This window comes from Dicentrarchus labrax, unplaced genomic scaffold, assembly GCF_905237075.1.
Source record: "Dicentrarchus labrax unplaced genomic scaffold, dlabrax2021, whole genome shotgun sequence".
NCBI lineage: Eukaryota > Metazoa > Chordata > Actinopteri > Moronidae > Dicentrarchus > Dicentrarchus labrax.
Genome location: NW_026136713.1, coordinates 21,574,779 through 21,596,443, shown reverse-complemented (window position 1 = coordinate 21,596,443; position 21,665 = coordinate 21,574,779). Strand labels below are relative to the sequence as shown.

General features: G+C 42.1%; 1 protein-coding gene and 1 long non-coding RNA gene across 5 annotated transcripts in view; one reads left to right on the top strand and one right to left on the bottom strand.

Moving 5' to 3' along the window:
- The window catches only part of LOC127374465 (protocadherin-1), a 191,222-nt gene that overhangs the window by 100,083 nt on the left and 69,474 nt on the right, over nt 1–21,665 (bottom strand). For 3 of the 4 annotated variants that reach the window (XM_051419795.1, XM_051419794.1, XM_051419797.1), the window contains exon 4: nt 9,792–10,011. In XM_051419795.1, the coding sequence (XP_051275755.1) occupies nt 9,792–10,011 (220 nt within the window). Of the gene's footprint in view, nt 1–9,781; nt 10,012–21,665 lie in introns of all 4 variants that reach the window. The other variant, XM_051419796.1, reaches the window with a different exon arrangement.
- Nucleotides 1–21,665, top strand: part of LOC127374734 (uncharacterized) — a 152,122-nt gene that overhangs the window by 104,296 nt on the left and 26,161 nt on the right. The window lies entirely within an intron of this gene.

The window sequence follows — 21,665 nt, the reverse complement described above, 5'->3', positions numbered from 1 at the left end:
CGTCAGACCGTCTCTCAGCGAGTGTCCCACTTCCAAAACTATGGACTGCTGCTTACATCATTATGTAACGCGCTGTGTGTGTATGTGTGTGTTGTTCAGCCCAGAAAGGCTTTGAACACTTAGCCTCTTTCCTCAGCATGAAGTGGTCTAACACTACAGGCTCTAATGAGTGTGTGCATGTAGTAGCATGAGTGTGTGTGTGTGTGTGTGTGTGTGTGTGTGTGTGTGTGTGTGTGTCTCATGCATCTCTCTTAGTCAGTAAATGGGGCTTTTGCAAAGTAAGCATCAGCCAAAACAGCAAATGAACTGCCTGTTGATACTGTAAACACACAGGGGTCAATAACATAGAGGCTGTGATCTTCACCACCGACCTCTAGAACATCTGAGTTACACCTATAACCTCTTTAAGAACTCTTTGTGGCACCATCACTCCTAATTAGTGAGATCTAGAAACTCCTAAAGAAACCATGAAACCTCCTCAAGGAATCCTGAAGAAGCCCACCTGGAACTATAAACCTCCATCGGTGACCCTGCTTATTAAACCCTGGACCCTCTTCTTGATCCCAATAACTAGTTCCTCCTCAATGACATGAGGAACTACTGAATGACACCTGACTAATTCGACCCCTAAAACATCTGAATTACACCAATAACCTCTTTATACAGTGTTTGTTGCACCATCGAACGTAATTAGTGATATCTAGAAACTCTTGAAGAAACCAGGAAACCTCCTCAAGGAATCCTAGAACCTTGCCAATTAACCGTAGAACCTCTTAAATTACTCATGGCTCAATCTAAGAATCACTCCAGTGACCCCTAGAACAACCCTGGGGCATCACCTATACACCTGAAACCCACCTGGAACTATAAAACCTCTGGAAATGAGTCCAAGAACCCCCTCACTCCTGTAACCCCCTTAAAAAAATACCGGAAGCTCCTCAGAGACCCTGGAAGGAACCATGGAATACCAATAGGACCTCCCGAAGAACACCTGGAACCACTTTTGAAACTATAAAACTCTTTGACCGGTCTCATTAAATCCTAGTACCTTCTCAAAGGATCCCTCAGACCTCCTAAATTACCCTCTCTGACAACTCTCAAAACTTTCTTAATGTTCCCTTTGACTTCCTGAAGAACCCATGGCAGCATTAAAACCTCCTGAATGACTTCTGGATCATCCTCAGTGAATCCTTGTACCTCCTCAAGGACTCCAACCTTAGGAACCCCACACCATCAAACTTCCACCTGGAAACCTCTCAACAACAGTGGACCCTGAAACTTCCTAGATGACACTTGTACTTCCTCACTGACTCCTAGAACCTCCCTCGTGGCCACTTGGACCTCCTCAAGGAACACTAGAACCGACTCAAGCTTCATGTTCATTCCTTAAACTCCCACTGACCCCTCAACCCAAAGGACGGCTTCAAAACTTCCTCAAGAAATCATCCACAACCCATGAAGGAACCTGCTCCATGTAATCCAGTAGTGTAATGCCTGTGGGCTCAGTGCTTCATTAATATTGAACGTGAAGAGTTTATTTTTGCTGAAGAACTGCTGTAAGAAGCTGAACACCGTGTGCTCCTGGAAATCTCTGAATCTTTGGACATGAAGGCTTCACGAGTTCAAGAAAAACCTAAAAATAATATGTGTGAGAGTTTCCAGAGAATAAAGTTCTGTCCTGGGAGTTTCTGACAGACTAGAGGAGAACTGCTGGCCCCCATCATCACCCACTGGAGAAAGAACAAGGAGGAGAAGAACTGGGGGAGGGTGGGTTGATGGAGCAGGAGAAGGGAGGGGTGAGAAAAGAAGGGAGTGAGGATCCCCGAGGAGGAGAGAGGAGTCAGGGAGTGGAGGCCTCTTGTAGGAGAGCAGGAAGAGGGAGGGAGGAGACAGATGGAGGCGATGCGCTTCACTGAGGAGAACATATGACCTCCTCTCTCCTCCTCTTATTCTTTCTGTCGGTGTATATTTCCTTTTCTTTCTCTCCCTCCATCTTTAAAGTAAAACTATTTCATCAATTTCACATCAAAGGAAAAGTCTTTCTCTTCGCTCTACGTCCTCTTTTACTTTCACACATCCTACAAAATTCTCAAACTTTCACATCGTGCTGACTCAGCTTCTTCCTATTTTCGTCAAATAACTTTTAATTTAAAAATTTAAAACCTCAATTTAAACCTCACGTTTCCTTAAAGCTCCAACAAGGAACTTTATTTATGTGTTGATTCTGGCGGCCCCCTGAGGACAAAAGCGGTAGCGTTCCTACAGCCTTGTTTCATTGATTTTTCAAGAGGAATCTGACCGAATTTGACCCGGCAGCAGACATCTAGAATTACTGTCTGTTTATGTAGGTCATACAGAGGCATCAGTATTAAACAGAGACTGTTTCATAACCAGTTAAAACCTCCTTCCAGTACGCTTAATCTTATTGTTATTAAGGTTAAGGTTTTAAGAATCACACACTGGCATTTATATAAGAAGACAGCACAGTCATAATGTGTTTACTTCCCTCATACTTCAGACATGTAATTGTCTAGAGTGAGTCGAATGTGAGATTAAATAATAAACATTATTCACATCTAACGATGTTGTATTATACCAACCAAAGCTGCATTATAAATGTTATTTTATTGCCTTTCGTGTGCTTGGTTGTGTTCTTTTAATCTGTACTGCATTTGGAGTTTTACTGCGTTTCATTTCATGCTTTGAAAATAAGCTTTATACATCTACATATACGTTTCCATACAAGTGTTAAACTTGTAAGTCCTTGCTGATTTCTTTATGATGTAATAATGATGATTGAAATGCCAAAAATTGCTGTAAGGACGTTCTTAAAGTACCTCTCCTATTTGATTTTGTGTAATTAAACTTTTTCCATTCTTTCCGGTGAGAGACTAAAGGAGCAAACACAGGTGTTCTGGGCAAATTGTTGATTAATAATGAGTCAGTGGGAGCTTTCAGACCTGTGTTGTTCAGTCTCGATGAATCAGATTCTGGTTCTTTTTCCCTCGTTGGTACGAACCTTTTTGGCAGATCTGAACACAACATCCGAGCGTGGAACGAAATAGACCCTTTAGAGGAAGGTCAGGTCACAGACTGGTTCTGGAGCGGTTCGTTTGTGGCGGAAACGCCATCCGACCTCGATCCAACCCAACTACAAATTCAAGTTTAAGCTCAACGGCTGAGCTTTGCATGCTGGGATGGAGATGAGCGAAGCTAGCCAAAGCCAAAGACAAGGCTCGTTCAAGATGGAGTCAGCCGCAGTTTTAGGAGCCAGAAGTTTCTCTCCACCGAATGCAAAACCCAGGGATGACGGGAAGTCTGATCAATGAGCTGACATCTTCTTTTGACCATAAACACCACGTTTTGTAGAAAATCCTTAGGTTTAATCTGTTAACAAACGTATCTTGTCTGGTTCAATAAAGTTTATCTTTATCTCCAAACATGGTCTACAGGATGTAAACATTCTGGTGACTTCCTGTTTATTGTTTGAAGATTGCTGGAAGCTGCTTAAACAAACTTAATGAATCCAGGTCTGATCTGGATTAGCAACAAAGTACGTTGCCTTTATTGAACCTATCAGGGTTTTGTGTGTCGCAATACAATATTTTTGGACCTTCTACAGGACCTTCCTCAGGACCTTTCTTAGGATCTTCTACAGGACCTTCCTCAGGACCTTCTACAGGACCTTCCTCAGGACCTTCCTCAGGACCTTCTACAGGACCTTCCTCAGGACCCTCTTCCTGTGTTTACATTTAACCCGTTTACGTAGGAGGTTCTCATGTGGCTTTCAGTGATGCATTTTGTTTTGAACTTCTCTCTTTATAGGAAACCAACCAAGGAAATGTTGATTCACTCAATCATACCAGAGGTATGAAAACAGTTTCCACTGACTGAGACCACACTTATGCACAGCTTTATGAATCCAACAGAAACGTGCCAATACACACACACACACACACACACACATTTCTGTAACACACAGTCGCGAGGAGATGACACAATTATCTCCCATGAGGTCAGACTTACTGTAACACATAACACATGTGTTAGCAGACGAGTAACTGCAGCATCAGAGTGCTGACGTCATCCTGCATACTTAACATTTTCTCTGTTTTTGCAGTTTTATCTGAAAATCAAACTGGTGGCTGATTGAGAGCTGAGATAGAAAACATAGCTGTGGCCTCTCTCTATCGTGTGTGTGTGTGTGTGTGTGTGTGTGTGTGTGTGTGTGTGTGTGTGTGTGTGTGTGTGTGTGTGTGTGTGTGTGTGTGTGTGTGTGTGTGTGTGATGTGCAGCGATTACTACAGCTCTCAGACTGATGCAATCAGCAGATAAAGAGGTTGAGGGGTTTATGTGTGTGTGTGTGTGTATCCAAATACAGTATGTTTGCATGTGGTTTCATCTAGGGAGATGAGTGCACACACACACACACACACACACACACACACACACACTCACATGCACACACACTCACTCACATGCACATACTTCATAAATCAGCTTGTTATCCAGCAACCATCAGTGTCTCTCTCTCTCTCTCTCTCTCTCTCTCTCTCTGCATCGTCTCTGTGTCTCTCTCCTATTTCCAACCTTTTCTCTTTACTGCTTCCTCTCTCTAACTTTCTCTCTCCAGCTCTCACCACAAAAACACACATGCAATCAAATCCCACAAACTACATCCTCCTCTCTCTCTCTCTCTCTCAGGGTTTGGTTTTTACCCCCCCACCACCACCACCACCCACCCTCCTCTTTCCATCCGTCCATCACAGACAGGAAGTGGGTGCATTAGCAGAGTGAAGACGGGCTGATGGAATTAACGTCCATTATCTGACCATTTACAGGACAGAGCGCAGGATGAAAGCAGGAGGAGGAGGAGGAGTGATATGATAGAGATCTCACCACACCGAGCTTCGTCTGTGCTCGGCAGAACAAACCACAGAAAACATGTTTGTGTTGCCTGTGTGGGCAGTTTGGGCACAGCGGGGCAGAGGCAGGACGGGAAACAGCAAACACCAGAGCCGAGTGTGACTGGCCGAGACACCTGCCAAACGTGGCAAACACACACACCGAAAACAAAGCCCATTTTTAAAGGTTAAAGCTCCAGTTTATCTGAGTTTCTCCTACTGTTAACAAACTGTGTGAAAATACCAACAACAACTCACAAACAGGAAGAAATAGAACATTTGTCAGGTACTACTTTCAGTGGTGGATTAATACAGATCTCTAGTGAGTATTTGGGGCAGCAGGATGAAGTCTTGTCATGGGAACACAATAATAACAGAATATACTTTGGCTTCGTCTTTGGTCTCTTCTTCTTTCTAATGAAACATTTTTAGAAATTGCCTAAAATTAGTGCTGCAACTAGCAATTATTTTCATCATCAGTTAACCTGCAGATCATTTTTCACAATTAATGGACAACAAATACTCATCACAATTTCCTAGAGCCCAAAGTTACGTCTTCAAATTGCTTCTTTGGTCCAAACAACAGTCCAAAACCTAAAGACCCTTCGTCTATTGTTATAAAAGACAAAGAAAAGCAGAAAATGTTCCATATTTTTGCTTGAAAAATTAATGAAATAATTAATCAATCAAATCGATAATCGACTAATTGTTGCCGTTCTACCTAATTCAACTGAATGTGATCCACTGAGCTTTTATTTTGAAGCTGAAGGCATTTTAAATTTTATCTAAATTCCACTTTAAGGAATCTTTACTAGAAACCACTTTGAAGTTCAGCCAAATGTAACCAACCGTTGTTTGGTGTGTTACACAGTCAGCCGATATTCCTGCTCTTCCTTATCTCCAAACACTCGAGCATGATGCCGCGACGATAAGTTGTTTCATACGAACAAAAAACAATATAAATACTGTAAAGGCAATCACAGCATTTCTATGTTAAATACTTTACTTATAGCCCTCTGGCATAAAATAATATTCATTTGTTTTCATAAATTTTTGCCCTTTAAAGCAGTCGTTCTCAATCATTTAGCATCACAACCTTGCAGAATAATCAGGTCAGTGGTTGCTTTACTGTGGTAAAAGTAAAAGTAAATATGGATAAAACTTCTTTACTCAAGTGAAGGTGAAAAAATACTCTGTTGGTTTCTCTTTCTATCGGTTTTTCTGTTTCGCACTGAGAATATAAAGTACAAAGTGCAGATATTTGTGTAAAAATTTAGGTAAAAGTAAAAAAAAAACTACTTAAGTACGGTAACAAAGTATTTGAACGACACTTCCGTCCTCTACCTGCAGCAGAGCGCATCCATTACAATCAACTGAAGCTGCAAACACACATTGAAATAAAATAATAAAATAACGCTCAGGAGGATACATAAGTAAGTCTGAATCAGTAATAAAGAGAACAACAGTGAAACCACCTCTGTGTGAACTCTCTGTCACATGTCAAGAGCATCCAGATTATATCCGGATTATGTCCAGATTATATTACTTTAAATATACATGCGGATAATCCACCTATAAAAGCAGGTGGAAAAGCAACCAAGATGCACTAAGAACAAACTGAAATCACGCTCCGCTGCCGGTCACATGTTCTCTTTAAGTGCAAACGCATCCATCTCCACAAATAGCAACACAACTACCTCAGAGTCACATGATGTTAACATTGAGAATCCAGCACAGAACTGCAGCTGTAACCTTGTTTGAATAACTGTCGGCTGCTGTACGAGACTGTGGTTCTCTCTAACTTTAAATCGAGGAAATAAATAATACAGGCTGCATGTTTGGGAGCCGCTAATGTAATTTTTGAGTGAGAACACAGGATATTGCTTTGAAGATGGATGATTTGAATTTTTGAACGCAGAAAGTAGCAATCACATTCAAATCTGGAGGCACAAGCGACTGCCGAGGGTAAAGACGTAAAGTCGGTTTAAAGGGATGCAGACAGAGAAAGTGTTTGAGGCCAGTCAGTTTGTTCCTGCAGCTCTTCATCAATCTGTCTGAAGCACTTGAGATCTGACCAATCAACAATCAGTCACACACAACCAAGTGATCGATACGCTCAGCAGCAGAAGGGAAACGCGGCTAAACAGGCCGCTAAAGAGACCGAACACACGAACCGAGCTGAGTCACTGGCTCAAAAAACTAATTAGGAAAAACATATTCTGCTGTTGGGTTCATTATTGCTGTAATTATTGCTTGACTAAACATTTAAAGTTGAGATTTAATTACGTCCAGCTGCATATGGTGTACTAACTGGAGTGTGTTCATGCAAAAATGTTCAAACGCAGGGCTTAAATCAGTAGAATTATGAATGGGGTTTGGTTGGACAGACTAAAGATAAAAAAGATGTCAAGTTAGATAAAAAACATACTGTTGTTTTGTTTATCATTGCTATTTATTATTTTTTGGGGTTAATATTCAATGTTCAAATGTAATTAAATCCAACTGCATACGGTATACTATCTCTCTGTGACTGTTCACACGAGTGTAGTCATAAACGTCTAAATGTGGACTAAAATCAGCAGAATTTTGAATGGGGTTTGGTTGAATGAGAGGGATGATCAACTTACAGCTACAAAGAAAAAGACAAAAGATAACAAAAAAGATCTTTAGGGAAATAAATCATTTACAACAGCAGGGTTGAGCTTTATGTGAACATTTTCCAACCAGCCACCAGCAGTCCAATAACCGGCGATCACCGATTTATCACCTATTTTCGTCATTAAACAGAAAAATACAACCATCCACCTTCTAAATTCATCTTAATTGCCTTCTTACGCAACTACACAAATCCTACACCGGTCCTTTAATGTTGTAAACATTAGATCAAATGTCTTGAGTCACGTGTTGAAAACGTGTAGAATTTTAAATGGGGTTTGGTTGGCTACAACAGAGAGGGATAATCAACTCACATCGACAAAGAAAAAGACAAAAAGATAACAAAAACGTAAAACGTATTCAGCTGTTTGATTCATTGTTGCTATAATTATTTAAATGTAATTACATCCAGCTGCATACGGTGTACTAACTGGAATGCGTCCACACAGGTGTAGTCAAAAACACTCAACTGCGGGCTAAAATCAGTCGAATCTTGAATGGGGTTTGGTTGGAAAAAGGAGTAATCACACTTTTAGAGCGAACTGGGAGACAGTTCTCGGCTTATCGCGGCAATAAAGGTTTAACTTTTTGAATCATGCGGCGAGAAAGCGAGAGAGTAAAGTGTATCTGTGGTGGTGTGTTAATCCTCAGAAGACGAGCTGTAATCTGTTGACCTCTCTGCTGGTACAACACACACACACACACACACACACACACACACACACACACACACACGCTTCCTTGGGAAAATACCTGCAGCTAAAACATGTTTGACCATCAAAGTGGAAGATTGTACAACACCAAACCCCTCACAGTGCAACACACAACATCACCCTGACCTCATTCCAGTGTGTGTGTGTGTGCGTGTGTGTGTGTGTGTGGGGGGAGATACAGCCACTTTACACGCTCTCCATCGCTATCTCACACACACACACACACACACACACACACACACACAGGGTGGCGGTAGCCTGTGGGCGTGCGAGCAGCTGTGAATAATTGTGTTTACAGATGGCATACGTACGACCTGTGGGTTGAGAGAGAGAGAGAGAGAGAGAGAGAGAGAGAGAGAGTCGGTCTTCTCGCCCTCACAAAAGAAGACGAGGAGTGACGTTCAAACTGAACCCTCTCTCTCTCTCTCTCTCTCTCTCTCTCTCTCTGTACACTTTCTATTTTTTGCCAGTTTCAGCTATTTAGCTTAATTGGTGTGAGTGGTAACGAGGCGTTAACAGCCACAGCAGAACAATGAACAGTCACATAAGTTTAAAGGAGAAGATGGTGGTGTGTTTTTTTTAAATGAAAGCAGGTAAATTACATTATTTATAGCAAACAATAAAAAGCCATCGACGACTGTAAATCACGATCTGATGTCTGTAGCGTGTCAGACGGCGTGTGAAATATCTACACAACAAAAACACACGAGAATAAAAAATCATTTATAAATAATAATAAATAAAAGCTACTTAAAGTAAATAAATACGCAGTTTTTTCTAATAATTAATTAAAGGTACAGCTAACTACTAATAACGGCCTACAATCTGTCGACAACAGTTTTCTCATTTTCTACATTAAAACAGGCAACAATGTAAACGTCATGGTAACAACACGCCAGCACAACTAGCCGTCCAGCTTTTCAACTGTTAAGTTACCAAAACGATAACGTCAGCCTCAACGTCAGTATGATAAAAAAACAACGTTGTATTTCCCAGAAGTCCTCGTTATGGGGATCTGGAGCATAAGTTTCACCTTTTAGCAACGTACAGTAACGTTAGCGAATGTTTTTCTACATCAAAAACAGGAACAAGTGCAAGATGCTGAGTCAGGGATGGTAGCAATGTGCTAACCAGACATTCAAACGTGGAGGTGAAGACACTTTGGTAGCCTTTCTGCTAACAGGCTAGCATCCCTCAGTGGATCTATAAGTGGAGCTGATGGAAAGGTTGGACCCGGTATGATTTACATAATTGGGCTGTTAATTCGTTAAAGCCGTGGGAGTTGATTATGTTGCATATTGATTGTGTTGTGCCGCTGTGAGGTCACACGCCTCTTTAACTGAAGGTGCACACAAAGCGCAAGGGATTGTGGGAGTCTGATTAAGGAGAAACAACCTGCTGACGCGCCGCTTTCTGACACACGGCGGCGGCGAGTAATGAGCGTTTAATGGCGTGTGTGCTGATGGATGGAGGAGGTGAAGAGAGGAGTAGAGGGAGGGGAAACTCCACCTGGTCTTACCGTTCTCCGGGTGCTCCATCTCGCCGATGCTGCCGTCGGGCGTGGTCCGCTCGTAGTGGTCCTCCGGGAGCGCCAGCGGCCCGATCCGCGGCCCCGAAGACGACTTGGAGCTGGGCGTCTCCGACTCCTCCAGGCCGCTGTCGTAGTAGCTGTGCTGGGACGCGTCCTGGAGGTCCTGCGCCTGATTGGCGGTGGAGAAGGTAACCCGGCGGTGAGGAAGCTGCCACACACACGGAGAGAGAGAAAGAGTAAAGATTAGTTCCTCAGACATTTAATGAGACCAAAATTTAACATACGAGATGAGATCTGATGCGGATGAAGCAGTTTAAATGATTAAAGACATCAAGTGGAAACCAGACCGTAAAAATAACTTTAACAGAAGTCATTTGGACGCAGCGACCGGAACAATCGCTTCCCAAAACTTTCATTACTTTACTCTCTCAGACTCACTTTAATTTCACTCCTCAAAACCACACAAGGATCATTTCATCGGTTCATCATATCTCTGCTTTTATGTCGTCTTTATCTCATTTTACATCTTCTGATTATCTCATCCTTGGTTTTTTATTTAAAAGAGCCCAAAGCAGATTTTTTTGCTCTGACCGACAACGAATTCAGCCTCAAATCTTTATATATATATATATATATATTCATCTGTAACTTTAAAAGAACAAGTCTCACTACTGTTCACTGTCGGTCGGTTAAAGGCCGTCTTTGTAATTACAACTGTAGAAAATACACATAAAATTAAATATAATTTCTATATAAAAACAGACAGAACGTCAGATAAAAACATAAAACATGTTCAATGTGTGATAAAAGATCTTTAAGTCTATGATGTTAGAAAAAGAATATAAAACAAAGTAACATCAAAGTCAGGGTTTTAAATTATTAAATAATAGAGGAGGCATGGAGTAGTACTAACTTTAGACAGCAGTTGAGCTAACATATTACCAACTTTCATAATTCCGGTAATAAAATATTAAAAAATATTAAAATGGAAAGTATCTTGTACTATAAGTAATTTATTGACCAGGTACTATTTCACTTCAGTACTCTACCCACTCTTACATTATCTTTTCCCCCTCATTTCTTAATCACAAAATACCCAATACACAACAATAACAAAAACATTTAGAATAAACTAACATTACATTGTGTTATTTTACAGTGAAATTCTCCAACACGAGTTCGAACTCTTCCCCCCGCGGACTCACATTGTTTTAATGAAAGCAGACTGAACACTGATCGCTGCTGCGTTCACTGTGCGTCGGTTCTGTGGGCGGAAGGTAAGCTGTCTGACTTTGTGTGTTTGATGGTTTTGTAATTAAAATACAATTAGCCTCCCTATAGCGCTGCGGGGACGCCGGACGCCACTCACACTCACGCACGGTGCAAACACACACCGAGTGCTGCCAAACAAACAGTGTCCTAAATCACACACACACACACACACACACAATGCTCGGTCAAACATTTCAATTACACACACACACACACACCTGACCGGCCCCGGCTCACAAAGACCAGCATCCCTGGCTCTGCAGATACTCTGTCACCATGGCAACTGGGCGCTGTCAGGACCCCGAACCAGTAAAACCAGCAGATCATCACACAGAAACAGACGACTCTCTCTTTCACTGCTTTTATCTCCACGGAGAGATTCACTGCCGGTTCCCGCCACAGCGACGGTCAAACCACACCGGAGCTCTCCTGCAAACTCTTCAGGCTCCTGGTGAACAAACGCTCGCTGACTGTAACCGGACTCGCACGCCGCTTCCCGTCTTTATTCGCAGTAGAAACCCCTGATAAGTGTCCAGAGAGGCCACCGTAAGACCAAGCTAACTGTAGTTTCCGTTAGCACCGGAGGAGTTTTTGGTGCTAAAAGAGGAGCTTTGGACGGCCGGGAGGAGGAGAGGATCCAGAATAGGAACCAGGACTAGAACCAGGACCGGAACCAGGAGCCTCTCTGGACCCCCCTTTTCCACCATTATTTAACCGGTATCTAGCGAAACCAGCCCCGCGTTTCCACCAGTTTTGAGCAGTACAGCATCGCTTCGGTTCCCGAGGAAGTTGTTGTTTTTGGTTCCACCTGGGAACTGAACCAGTCTAGTTCTGGTCGAAACGAGTTTAAAACTAGGTGCTTAAACCGTAACGGAGCTGGTTCCCTGTTTGTGTAAAAAGGCCTTTCTGAATCCAATCCAACCTGCCTGTGTACTTTTAATGCTTTCTCTCTTAAATCAAACTTATTTGTTAGTTTCTTTCATCGTTTTTGGGCTTTTTCCTCGTGGACTCAGATGAGTGAGTGTTTAGTTACGAGCTGGTTGACGTTGAACAAAAGTTTAACACCGGTTTGCTTTGATAAAGGATGTAAAGAATATAGGATTTCTTTGTTTTATTTACTAGAGGATGGACGTGGTTTGCAGTGTACAGACTTTCTCTCCTCGCAGGACTCAACACAAATAACAACCGAACAAACATCGGCTGCGGTCCCTACCTGAGACCCTGCGGCGAGCGGTCTCACCGTTAAAAGCAGGCAGCGCTGCACTTTGTGTTATTAATAACTAGCTTCCTGCTTCCAGCTTCCTCTGCTCTGTTTGCTGTGCGAGCATTAGGAAATAAATCACATCTATATTTACATGAAGGGAGAAATGAAGCGGATCAAATCGTCTCGATCCCTCCACCCGCCTGTCTGTCACCTCCGGCACGCCGAAACACGCTCCGGTTAAAAAACCCACCGTTTCCTTGTACTTGTGTGTGTGTGTGTGTGTGTGTGTTGCTGGAAATAGAAGTGCCATCTCAGCAGGTTGCATCATGGGAAAGTGGAGCAGATCAGAGGGGAGGAATTTAAAGACCAACCAACATCCACCTCGACCTCTACGCCCTACGACACGCCATCCTGTACCCGGCGCAGGACGTCCCAAAGTGGCCACTCGCGCTTCATCGCTGCCCTATTTCCTGTGTAAATGTTCGCGTCCAACCCTGAACTTAAAGGGAGGCAGCAGGCGAAGCTCCTCCGCCGCAGATGGAGGTGATGTTTTAGAGATGAAAACCCAGCAGCCTGCCGGCGTTAGCGGATTCAGAGTTATTGATTTTGACTTTTGATGCGAAGATGAAGCCATAAAGCAAAAAAAGAAGACGAAGGTTCGAGCTTGTTTTGGACGGTTTGTCTCTGTTTCTGTTGGGACTGAAAGTCTGTACGCTAACCTCTGACCAGACGGCGCTCAAAACTGGTTCATAATTTAACGTCATTCGACCCGATTTGGCAGATTTTTATTGACTCGGGTCAGTTTGAGGTTACTGCTAATAAAATAATAATAGATATTATAATATATAATACACATTATAGTTTATAATATAAAGTGAACTGATGAAAAACTTTACACTGTTTGCCTCTATGGTTAATATTTAATAACTAATTGGTTAAAGATCCCCTCCAGGCTTGTATTAAATATATATATTGTTATATATAATAATAATAATAATAATGTACAGTAATACACTCACTCCCTCTGCCTGTGTTGTATCGCAGCCTCTCTGTGGTTTGTTTCCATAGCCGGTCTGCTCCGACTGAAGCTGCTGTTTTTATCATCTACGTCGGTGAATTAAGGATTTATTTCCACCAAACCAGAGTTGGTGATTGTTGGAAACACTAACAGAGACGGTTTTAATGAGTTTGATTCTGTTTCTGTCCAGTTTTTAGTGAGTTTTACGATCATCTGCTAAAATGAGTGTTTTTGTCTATGGAGTCTGGTGGAGAGTGATAGTGATATAATGGTCTATCTCTGTAGGGATCCTTTCCATAATGCTGTTGTGTTTGACCCCAAGGATTACCAAACATGATATTTTCACATCTAACTCCTTGAATTAAGGTTTTATTTTGACCAAAGCAACATTGCTGATTGTTTGAAAGACTAATAAAGACGTTTTTTGTGAGTTTTTATGATAATCTGCTTGGTAAAATCACTGGTTTTGTCAATGGAGTCTGGTCTGACGTTGCACATATCGTTTTGTTCTGAGATTCTGGCGCTAAAATGAAATTAATACACATTAAGAGATGACCCAGCAGAGGTTATTCCTCCTTATCTGCACGCCGTTAATATTCTGTGTTTTAACCCTCCAACCGGACTCGAGCGCGTTCGCCGAACACGCCGTTAATGGTGATGAAGGTCGATAATTAAAAATTCAAGGAAATAGCAGCTCATCACGGCATCCTTCCTCAACAGCAAACTGTTAATTCTGCACTTTGAATGAAGTTTCTGATAATTTCTCCACTGAAGAATATTCGGTCGTCTGCAGGCAAAATGCACATATGCAAGTTTTATGTAAAACAAGGAGGCGTGATGAACCATTTTTCCTTGAATCCATAGTAACTGACCTTCATTACCATCGCTGAGGGAAACGGCAAGGCCATGAATATTCTGCAGAGCCCATCATGCAGAAAAGTCAGAATTAAATGGAGCACAATACTGAGTTTATACAAGATGGCTGCAGAGTGGAAGCCGCCTGTAATCTGTGAATCTGTCGGAGATTAAAAATTAATTCATTTACAAACATTTTGTGGGGATAAATGTCGCCTTCGTCCTCTGAAAACTGCAGATTTCTGTTTTTAACTTCCCGCAAAAATAACATAAAAATCAAAGCTACAGTTCTTTTTACATGTGGAGCTTGTGTGGGAGGAAGAGGAGGAGCAGGGGGAAAGTGGACGCAGCCCTCAGAGGAGGAAGAAGGGAACAACGGGAGGTAAAAAATGAGGATGAAGAAGGAGCTTTTAGAGAGGGAGGAAGATGCCAGAAGGAGGAAGATAAAGAGCTGTAGTGGAGTGGAGAGACAGTGGAGGAAGACAAAAGGGGAGGACGAAGAGCCGAAAGGAAGAGAACAAGAGGATTGTGCTGGAAAAGGAGGAGGAAGAGGAGGGTGACGACGAAGAGCAGAGCCGAGGAGCAGGATACAAGAGGAGGCCAGCTGTGGGTTCACGCAGATAAAGAGAGCCAGGCCTCCTCCTCTTCCTCTTCCTCCTCCTCCTGCTGCTCCTCGTCCTTCTGCAGGAGGTGATAGAGGAAGAGGAGGAGGAAGAGGAGGAGGAGGAGGTGAGTTCACTGGGCCACATTGTTCAGAGATGATTAAAAACCAGCGAGAGGAGAAACGCACGACGCCTCGCTGGCTGTTTGTCAGCCGAGACACGGAGAGGGAGATAACTGAGTGTGTGTGAGAGTGTGTGTGTGTGTGTGTGAGTGAGTGAGTGTGTGTGTGTGTGTGTGTGTGTGTGTATGTGTGTGTGAAAGAGTGTGTATGAGAGTGTGTGAGAGATCCTCATTACCTCCCTCTGTGGGAGATAAGAGTGTGTGAGGCTGCATTGTGCATGCTTATAAAAGTCTGTCCTTATCAAGTATGCATGCACACACACTCTTAAACCAAAACACACACACACACACTTACACACACACTCACTCACACACACACACACACACACACACGCTCACACACTCGACCCACGTGAAGAGCGACTGCCAGCGATAATTCGACACAACTGTGTTGAATCCGAGTGGAGAATGAATGAGGAGTGGAAAAATAGATGGAGAGAGAGAGAGAGAGACCTAAAGAATGAGAGAGAGAGAGATTAAGAGTGAGGGAGGGTAGGAAGGGAGACAATGAGGGACTGAAAGAGGAGAGGGAGCGAGAGAGGGAGAGAGGAGGTAAAGAGACCCTAACAAAGAGAGAGAGAGCGCCAGGAGCATCAGGACAAATGAAGGTAGAGAGAAAGACGGAGAAAACACTGCCCTGCAGCCAAAACAGCTCTCCCTCCCTCCCTCCCTCTCTCTCTCTTCCTCTCTCTCTCTCCCTCTCTCTCTCATACAGCTCCTTACTGTCTCTCTCTGAGTGGAGGTTGTGAGTACGACGCTGCAGGCAGTGATTGGCTCTGTAGAGAATGTACTGAGCTGAGCAGGTGTGTGTGTGTGTGTGTGTGTGTGTGTGTGTGTGTGTCCATATATATATATAATGTGCTCACATGAACACAACATCTGGCTGCAGCTGCTGTTTCTCCTCAAACACTTGCAGGTTTTATTCCCACTGCAGCCGCGTGTCTTTTGAGCAAGGCAGCGATTGAACGCGACGGTTTTACTTTAGAGATCAGGAACTGACGATGACGTTAGAGGAGGGAGTGAAATCATGTTCCAGGACCTTTTCCAGGACCTTTTCCAGGAGAATACAGGACAACACTGACTCACAAACAGTCGGATAATTTACTGATCGGTTTTTCCACGGAGGAGGCAACATCTCCCGTGTTAATGCAGTTTAGGGCCATTTAATTAAATACTTCCAGGACAATAAAGATCATTTCTAGGATATTTGGTCTTATAATACATTTCCGGTGTTTCACACTAAACTGTCCTGAAACCGTTTTATCGCAGGATGCGTGGGAACTCAGACTGACCACAGCAGAGTAGCAGAAACAGCGAGCTGGTAGTCGGAGCTAAAGCTAAACACAGAGAGTCTGCTGGAGCTTTTACAGTCACTAGAACCACATTCAAAGGATTGAAACACCTCCTCCGCGGCGTTATCTGCCTAATAAACAGCTTAAAGCTCGGGCTGATACAGAGTTTGATCACTGATAATGGGCATTGATCAGAGAACAGCAGCTCTGTGCTTCTATGTAAAGTTTCTACATGAAGCCAAATGAAGCAGGGAAATGAGCCCAGACACTGATATTCAAAACACACACACACGTACATGATGCTGCCTGCGTGTGTGTGTGTGTGTGTGTGTGTGAAGAGATAAATGCAACATTAAAGATCAAAAAGGGGAAAAAGCCTTAAAAAGGTCTCCATCTTTGTCATATTCAGTTTCAGTCTGAAAACAATGATGCATTACCTCAACAGTGACTCACAATGTCCCACATACGCCGTCCTGCTGCCCCAAATACTCACTACAGAGCACCAAATGTGGATGCATCCGCCACTCAAAATAGTCCAGACGCCAGACTTCTTTAAATATTGTCAAAAGTAACTGAAAGAACTTTATTAAAGTCTAAAATGTTTAATGGAGTCTTGAACTATCTGAGAAATAATGAGATTATGAATCTGGACAGACATTTGATATCAGTTTTTTAAGAAATAAAACGACTTAATTTAGTTATTTAGGTGTTTTAAAAGATTTACATCCTCATGACACATTGTTGGTTTTAGTCTTATTTATTAACATTAAGAAAAATACAGAATAAAATCCGACTTACACTTCAAATATTATCAAAAAGCAAGTAACTCTAGAGGACGACTTTGGTCTTAAATCGGCACAATTTTAAATGGAGTCTTGAACTGTCGGATCATATTCTGAGCAGACTAGATTAAACGTCAGTGTTCAGCACTTTACTGCTGAGAGCCACAGACAGGAAGTCAGAAGGTATTAAGAGACAGACTAACACATTGTTGGTTTTAGTCTTAGTTTTTAATCTTTAATTGGTTTCAGTCAAGTAACTCTACAGGAGGACTAAATCGGCAGAATTTTAAATGGAGTCTTGAACTAAATGATCAAGACTTTGAGCAGACTCTGTGTTACGGATCAATAACCAGTGCTACAGTTATATATATTCATATTCTGACTCTGGTATAAAATACTGTATATAATATAATATATATATATAAATATATAATATTATAGTCTATTCTGGCTGCACAAACACTACATTCATGTGCTGATGCTCACTCCGTCCTTCCCTCTGTGTCTTTGTCCAACAGAAACAAGCTGTATCACTACATCTGTCACTCAGCATCACTCACACACACACACACACACACACACACACACACACACACACACAGATGAAATAGGTCAGCTGAGCCTCTCATCTGGTTCCCAGAGTTTAGTTGCACGCCTGCATTCCTCTGCCCTGCAGGTGTGTGTGTGTGTTATCACTGAGCCAGTAAATCTAGAGTTATACTGGCAGAGCACATGGAGCCATAACTCTGGAGCACACTCACCTCCAGCATCACACACACACCTCCAGCATCACACTCACACACACACTCAGACACACACTCACACACACACACACACACACCAGTCATGTCCTCAGGTAAACTACAGTGTTGTGGAGAGAGGGGAACAACACACACAAAGCTCTGTGGTGTTTATGTGTGTGTGTTTACAGTGACAGATACACTGACGCAGCAACCCAATGAGCTCTCACACACACGCACACACACACACGCACACACACATACACACGCACACACACAGATCAGAGCAACAAACTTGAATAAATCTTCTTCTTTTTGTATTTTTCAATTTGCTGCCTCGCTGCTTCTCTCAACGTGGCGCTCAAACTCACTGACAACACTGAACGCAGCGCTGATGGGTGACGGACGACAGGAAACCCCTCCCTCCACACACACCCACACACACACACACACACACACACACACACACACACACACACACACTGACCCACAGTGGGAGTCAGCTGTGTTTCTGTACGTTTGTGCATTTATGACCTGCTGATGTATTCAAACTGTCACTCACACAGACAAACTGTAACAAAGCACAAGAGTTTATCCTTTTTACTTTACAGTCGGATAATCATCCTGCTGTTTGTTTTACTCTCCAGAAAGAACTCAGTGTTTATTTACAGTCCTACTGTATGTTTGCTACATAAAAAGATTATAGTTTAGTACAGAGAAAGAACGTACGTAATAAATACTTACTGACCATTTATTTGGGTTCTTTCTTAATGTTTTTACCATCTAGTTTCCTTATTGCTTTTAATGTATTTACTCGGTTATAAGTTAGTATTTATTATCTTTTTCTTTCTGGGTAATGTATTAATATATAGACTGAATTACTGTAGTTTCCTGGCAGCTTTCATTATATTAAATAATACTTTACTTAATACTATTTGTACCTTCTAGCCAGTTCTTTTAGTACTTGATTAACTATATTTTGTTACCATCTAGTTTCCTATTAGCCATTTTCCTGTTGGCTTTCCTCTGTAATAACTTAGTAACTACTATATTTTCCTTATGGGTCCTATTAGAGGTCTTAATTGGACCAGAAGAAGGTGCTGGTACCTTAAACACAAAACAGTTCTTTTGCTGTTTTTATCCTTTTTCAGACATTTTCAGAGCTGTTTTCTTGAAGTTAGCTGGCTGAGATATTATTACTGAGGCTGTTAGGAGAACGCAGGGTTTTATAAATACAGCAAACTGAACCTGTACGAGACGTTTTGGGACATCAAAGCATCAAAATAATTATTATTTCATGACTTTTACTGGATGCTAACACCTGGATTGTGTCACACAATCTAGTTTCCTGGTTGGTTTTCAGATACTTAATAAGTAATAACTAACTCAAATGCTCACAATCCTTTTTTAATGGGTACTAAATGATATTAATACATAGATTTTATTACCATTTAGCTTCCTTATTAGTACCACTGTCTTAATAACTATATTTAGTTAGTATAGTTTCCTATTAGTCGAAGAAACAGTTTGTGTTTCTGCAACTTTCTACGTGTTTTCTTTTCTTTGTATTTACAGTTTTATTATCCGTCTGTGTGCAGACAGAAAATGTTTGCACACATTTACATGTATTTCCAGTAATTCCTGACAGTTGGTATACATTTCCAGGATGTGTTTATGTGCACGCATTGTTATTTACTGTAAAGTGTAAGTTTCATAACGAGCAGGAAAAACTTTAGATTCAACTGAAGCAGAGAAAAACACTGGGAAAAAAGTGGGATGAATTGGTTTCCAGCTGACAGCTCTGGTATGTTAATCCCTAAAAACACCTCCCTTCCTCCTTCTCCTCCTCCTCCTCCCGCAGTCAGGAATGCTGCAGCAGGTTATAATTGGCTCCAGGACGGAGCGAGGGAGGATGAAAGAATGAGAGAAAAGGTGGAGTGATAAAAAAGACGGAGAGGGAGAGATGTGAGTGAGGAGATTTGGTTTTGATTTGCTCGGCTGTCGTCCAGAAGAAGAAACTCTGATTTCCAGTTTTCTGTTTGAAGTTGTGACTCAGAAAAATCTGCTGCGTAAATCTCTTTTCTCTCCTAATTTTAGCTGGAAGATGTTAGATCACAACTGTTGGGAGAAATCAGGGGGGACGACATGCGAAGTGGGTCAATTTAAACTTCTCAGAAATATCAGTTTCTGAAACAAAAATCATTTTAAAAGTCATTTTTTAACGAAGGGACGTCCCAAACTTCTTGTTTTATTAAAGGAAATCTCTGCTGGTTTCACCTCAGCACATGTGGGCCAGACCTCCAATGAGGAGCTACATACACAACGTTTAGATACTTGACATAAAGTGAAATTGTGGTTTCAATCAGAAATCCAACACATCCAGACGACCTTCATTCATCACAAACTAATTCCGAGTTAGCTGTAAAATGTGTCAATATTTGCTGTAACAATCAATAAATACTCTCTCACTCTTGCTGTTGTGATCAATAATATTGCTCTGAATTTATGAGTAGGTTTAAGTATCGGACATCAGGTGCGACTGTTTGAGAGTCGGACTGTAACAGTTTGGGTTTGTGAGTTAACGTTAGAATGAAGAGAGCGGGAAGAGACGACAGTCATAAACCCGACAATACTCACACACACGAACCTTATCGAGCCCGGCTGTACGCCTACTCTTTATTTTATCAGGGGCCACGAAAGTCCAAACGTTACGCTGAAGTTGAGAGAAACAGGCGTCCGTTCACAGAGAGGTACTGCTCAGCTAACTCAAAACCTCTGGACCTTCTACACTGGAATAAATGCACCTAAATACATTAAACATTATAATAAGATCTGGAAACATTTCCATAAACGTGGACAGAGAGGATGCAGGTTTATTCAGCGCTTGTATATTTAATTCCACTTTCCCCCCTCGTTCTCTCTCCTTACTGCTGGATATCTAATCGTTCTCCACAGGGATTCACCACAGCTCTCACCCTCAGGATTCATGAATATTCACAGTCAAACCAGCATTTCCTTAAGATATCTGCTCCGAAGCGAAAGTGACGGACGGACGACAAGATCTTGTTCACACATATGGACTCAGAGACCTTTAACCACATCCTGTTTCATGAGCAAATAAAGAGACGGCACACTTTTTGTTTCTTCTCAGAAACAGAAGAGTTATTCTCTACAACGCTGACTAATTATCTACAGTATCACTTTAACGAGCTACCGGGCCTCGTTAAAGGAAAAACAACAACAACAACAACAACAAAAACTAAATTAGAAAACAGATTGCTCGGAGAAGATTAACTCTGTCATGTTCCCGTTGTTGTGGCCACATTAAAAAATAACCGGACTAAAGTGAACGCTGGAAAAAAACACCCGAAAACAAATAAATAAAAGAAATAAAAAGTATATATAAATATATAAGAATAAAGAATATAAAGACATTTATTATAAAGGTGGAAGAGTTTCAGTCTCAGTGTGAACATTTGGTTTGAAGAGTCGACACAGATGGAGTCTATCTGAGGCTGAGGTCAGGAGGAAGAGGAGGGGGTGGTGGTGGTGGTGGGGGTTCTCCTGCCCTTCACACACACACACACACACACACACACACACACACACACACACACACACACACACACACACACTTCAAACAGGATGACAGAGGTTTTTCATCCGTCTCTTGCGAATTTTCGTTCACAGACGGCGAAGATTTGAAAGGAGAAGAGAGTTCAGTGAACAGAAGACTCAATCAGTCGAACCTTTCTCATGAAGAGTGCCTCCACTCACCCCGCTGTGTGTGTGTGTGTGTGTGTGTGTGTGTGTGTGTGTGTGTGTGTGTGTGTGTGTGTGTGTGTGTGTGTGTTAAGGTACAATCAGACTGCAGTTTAACCTTCGACCTCCGCTGCCGACGTTCACGAAAAACGAA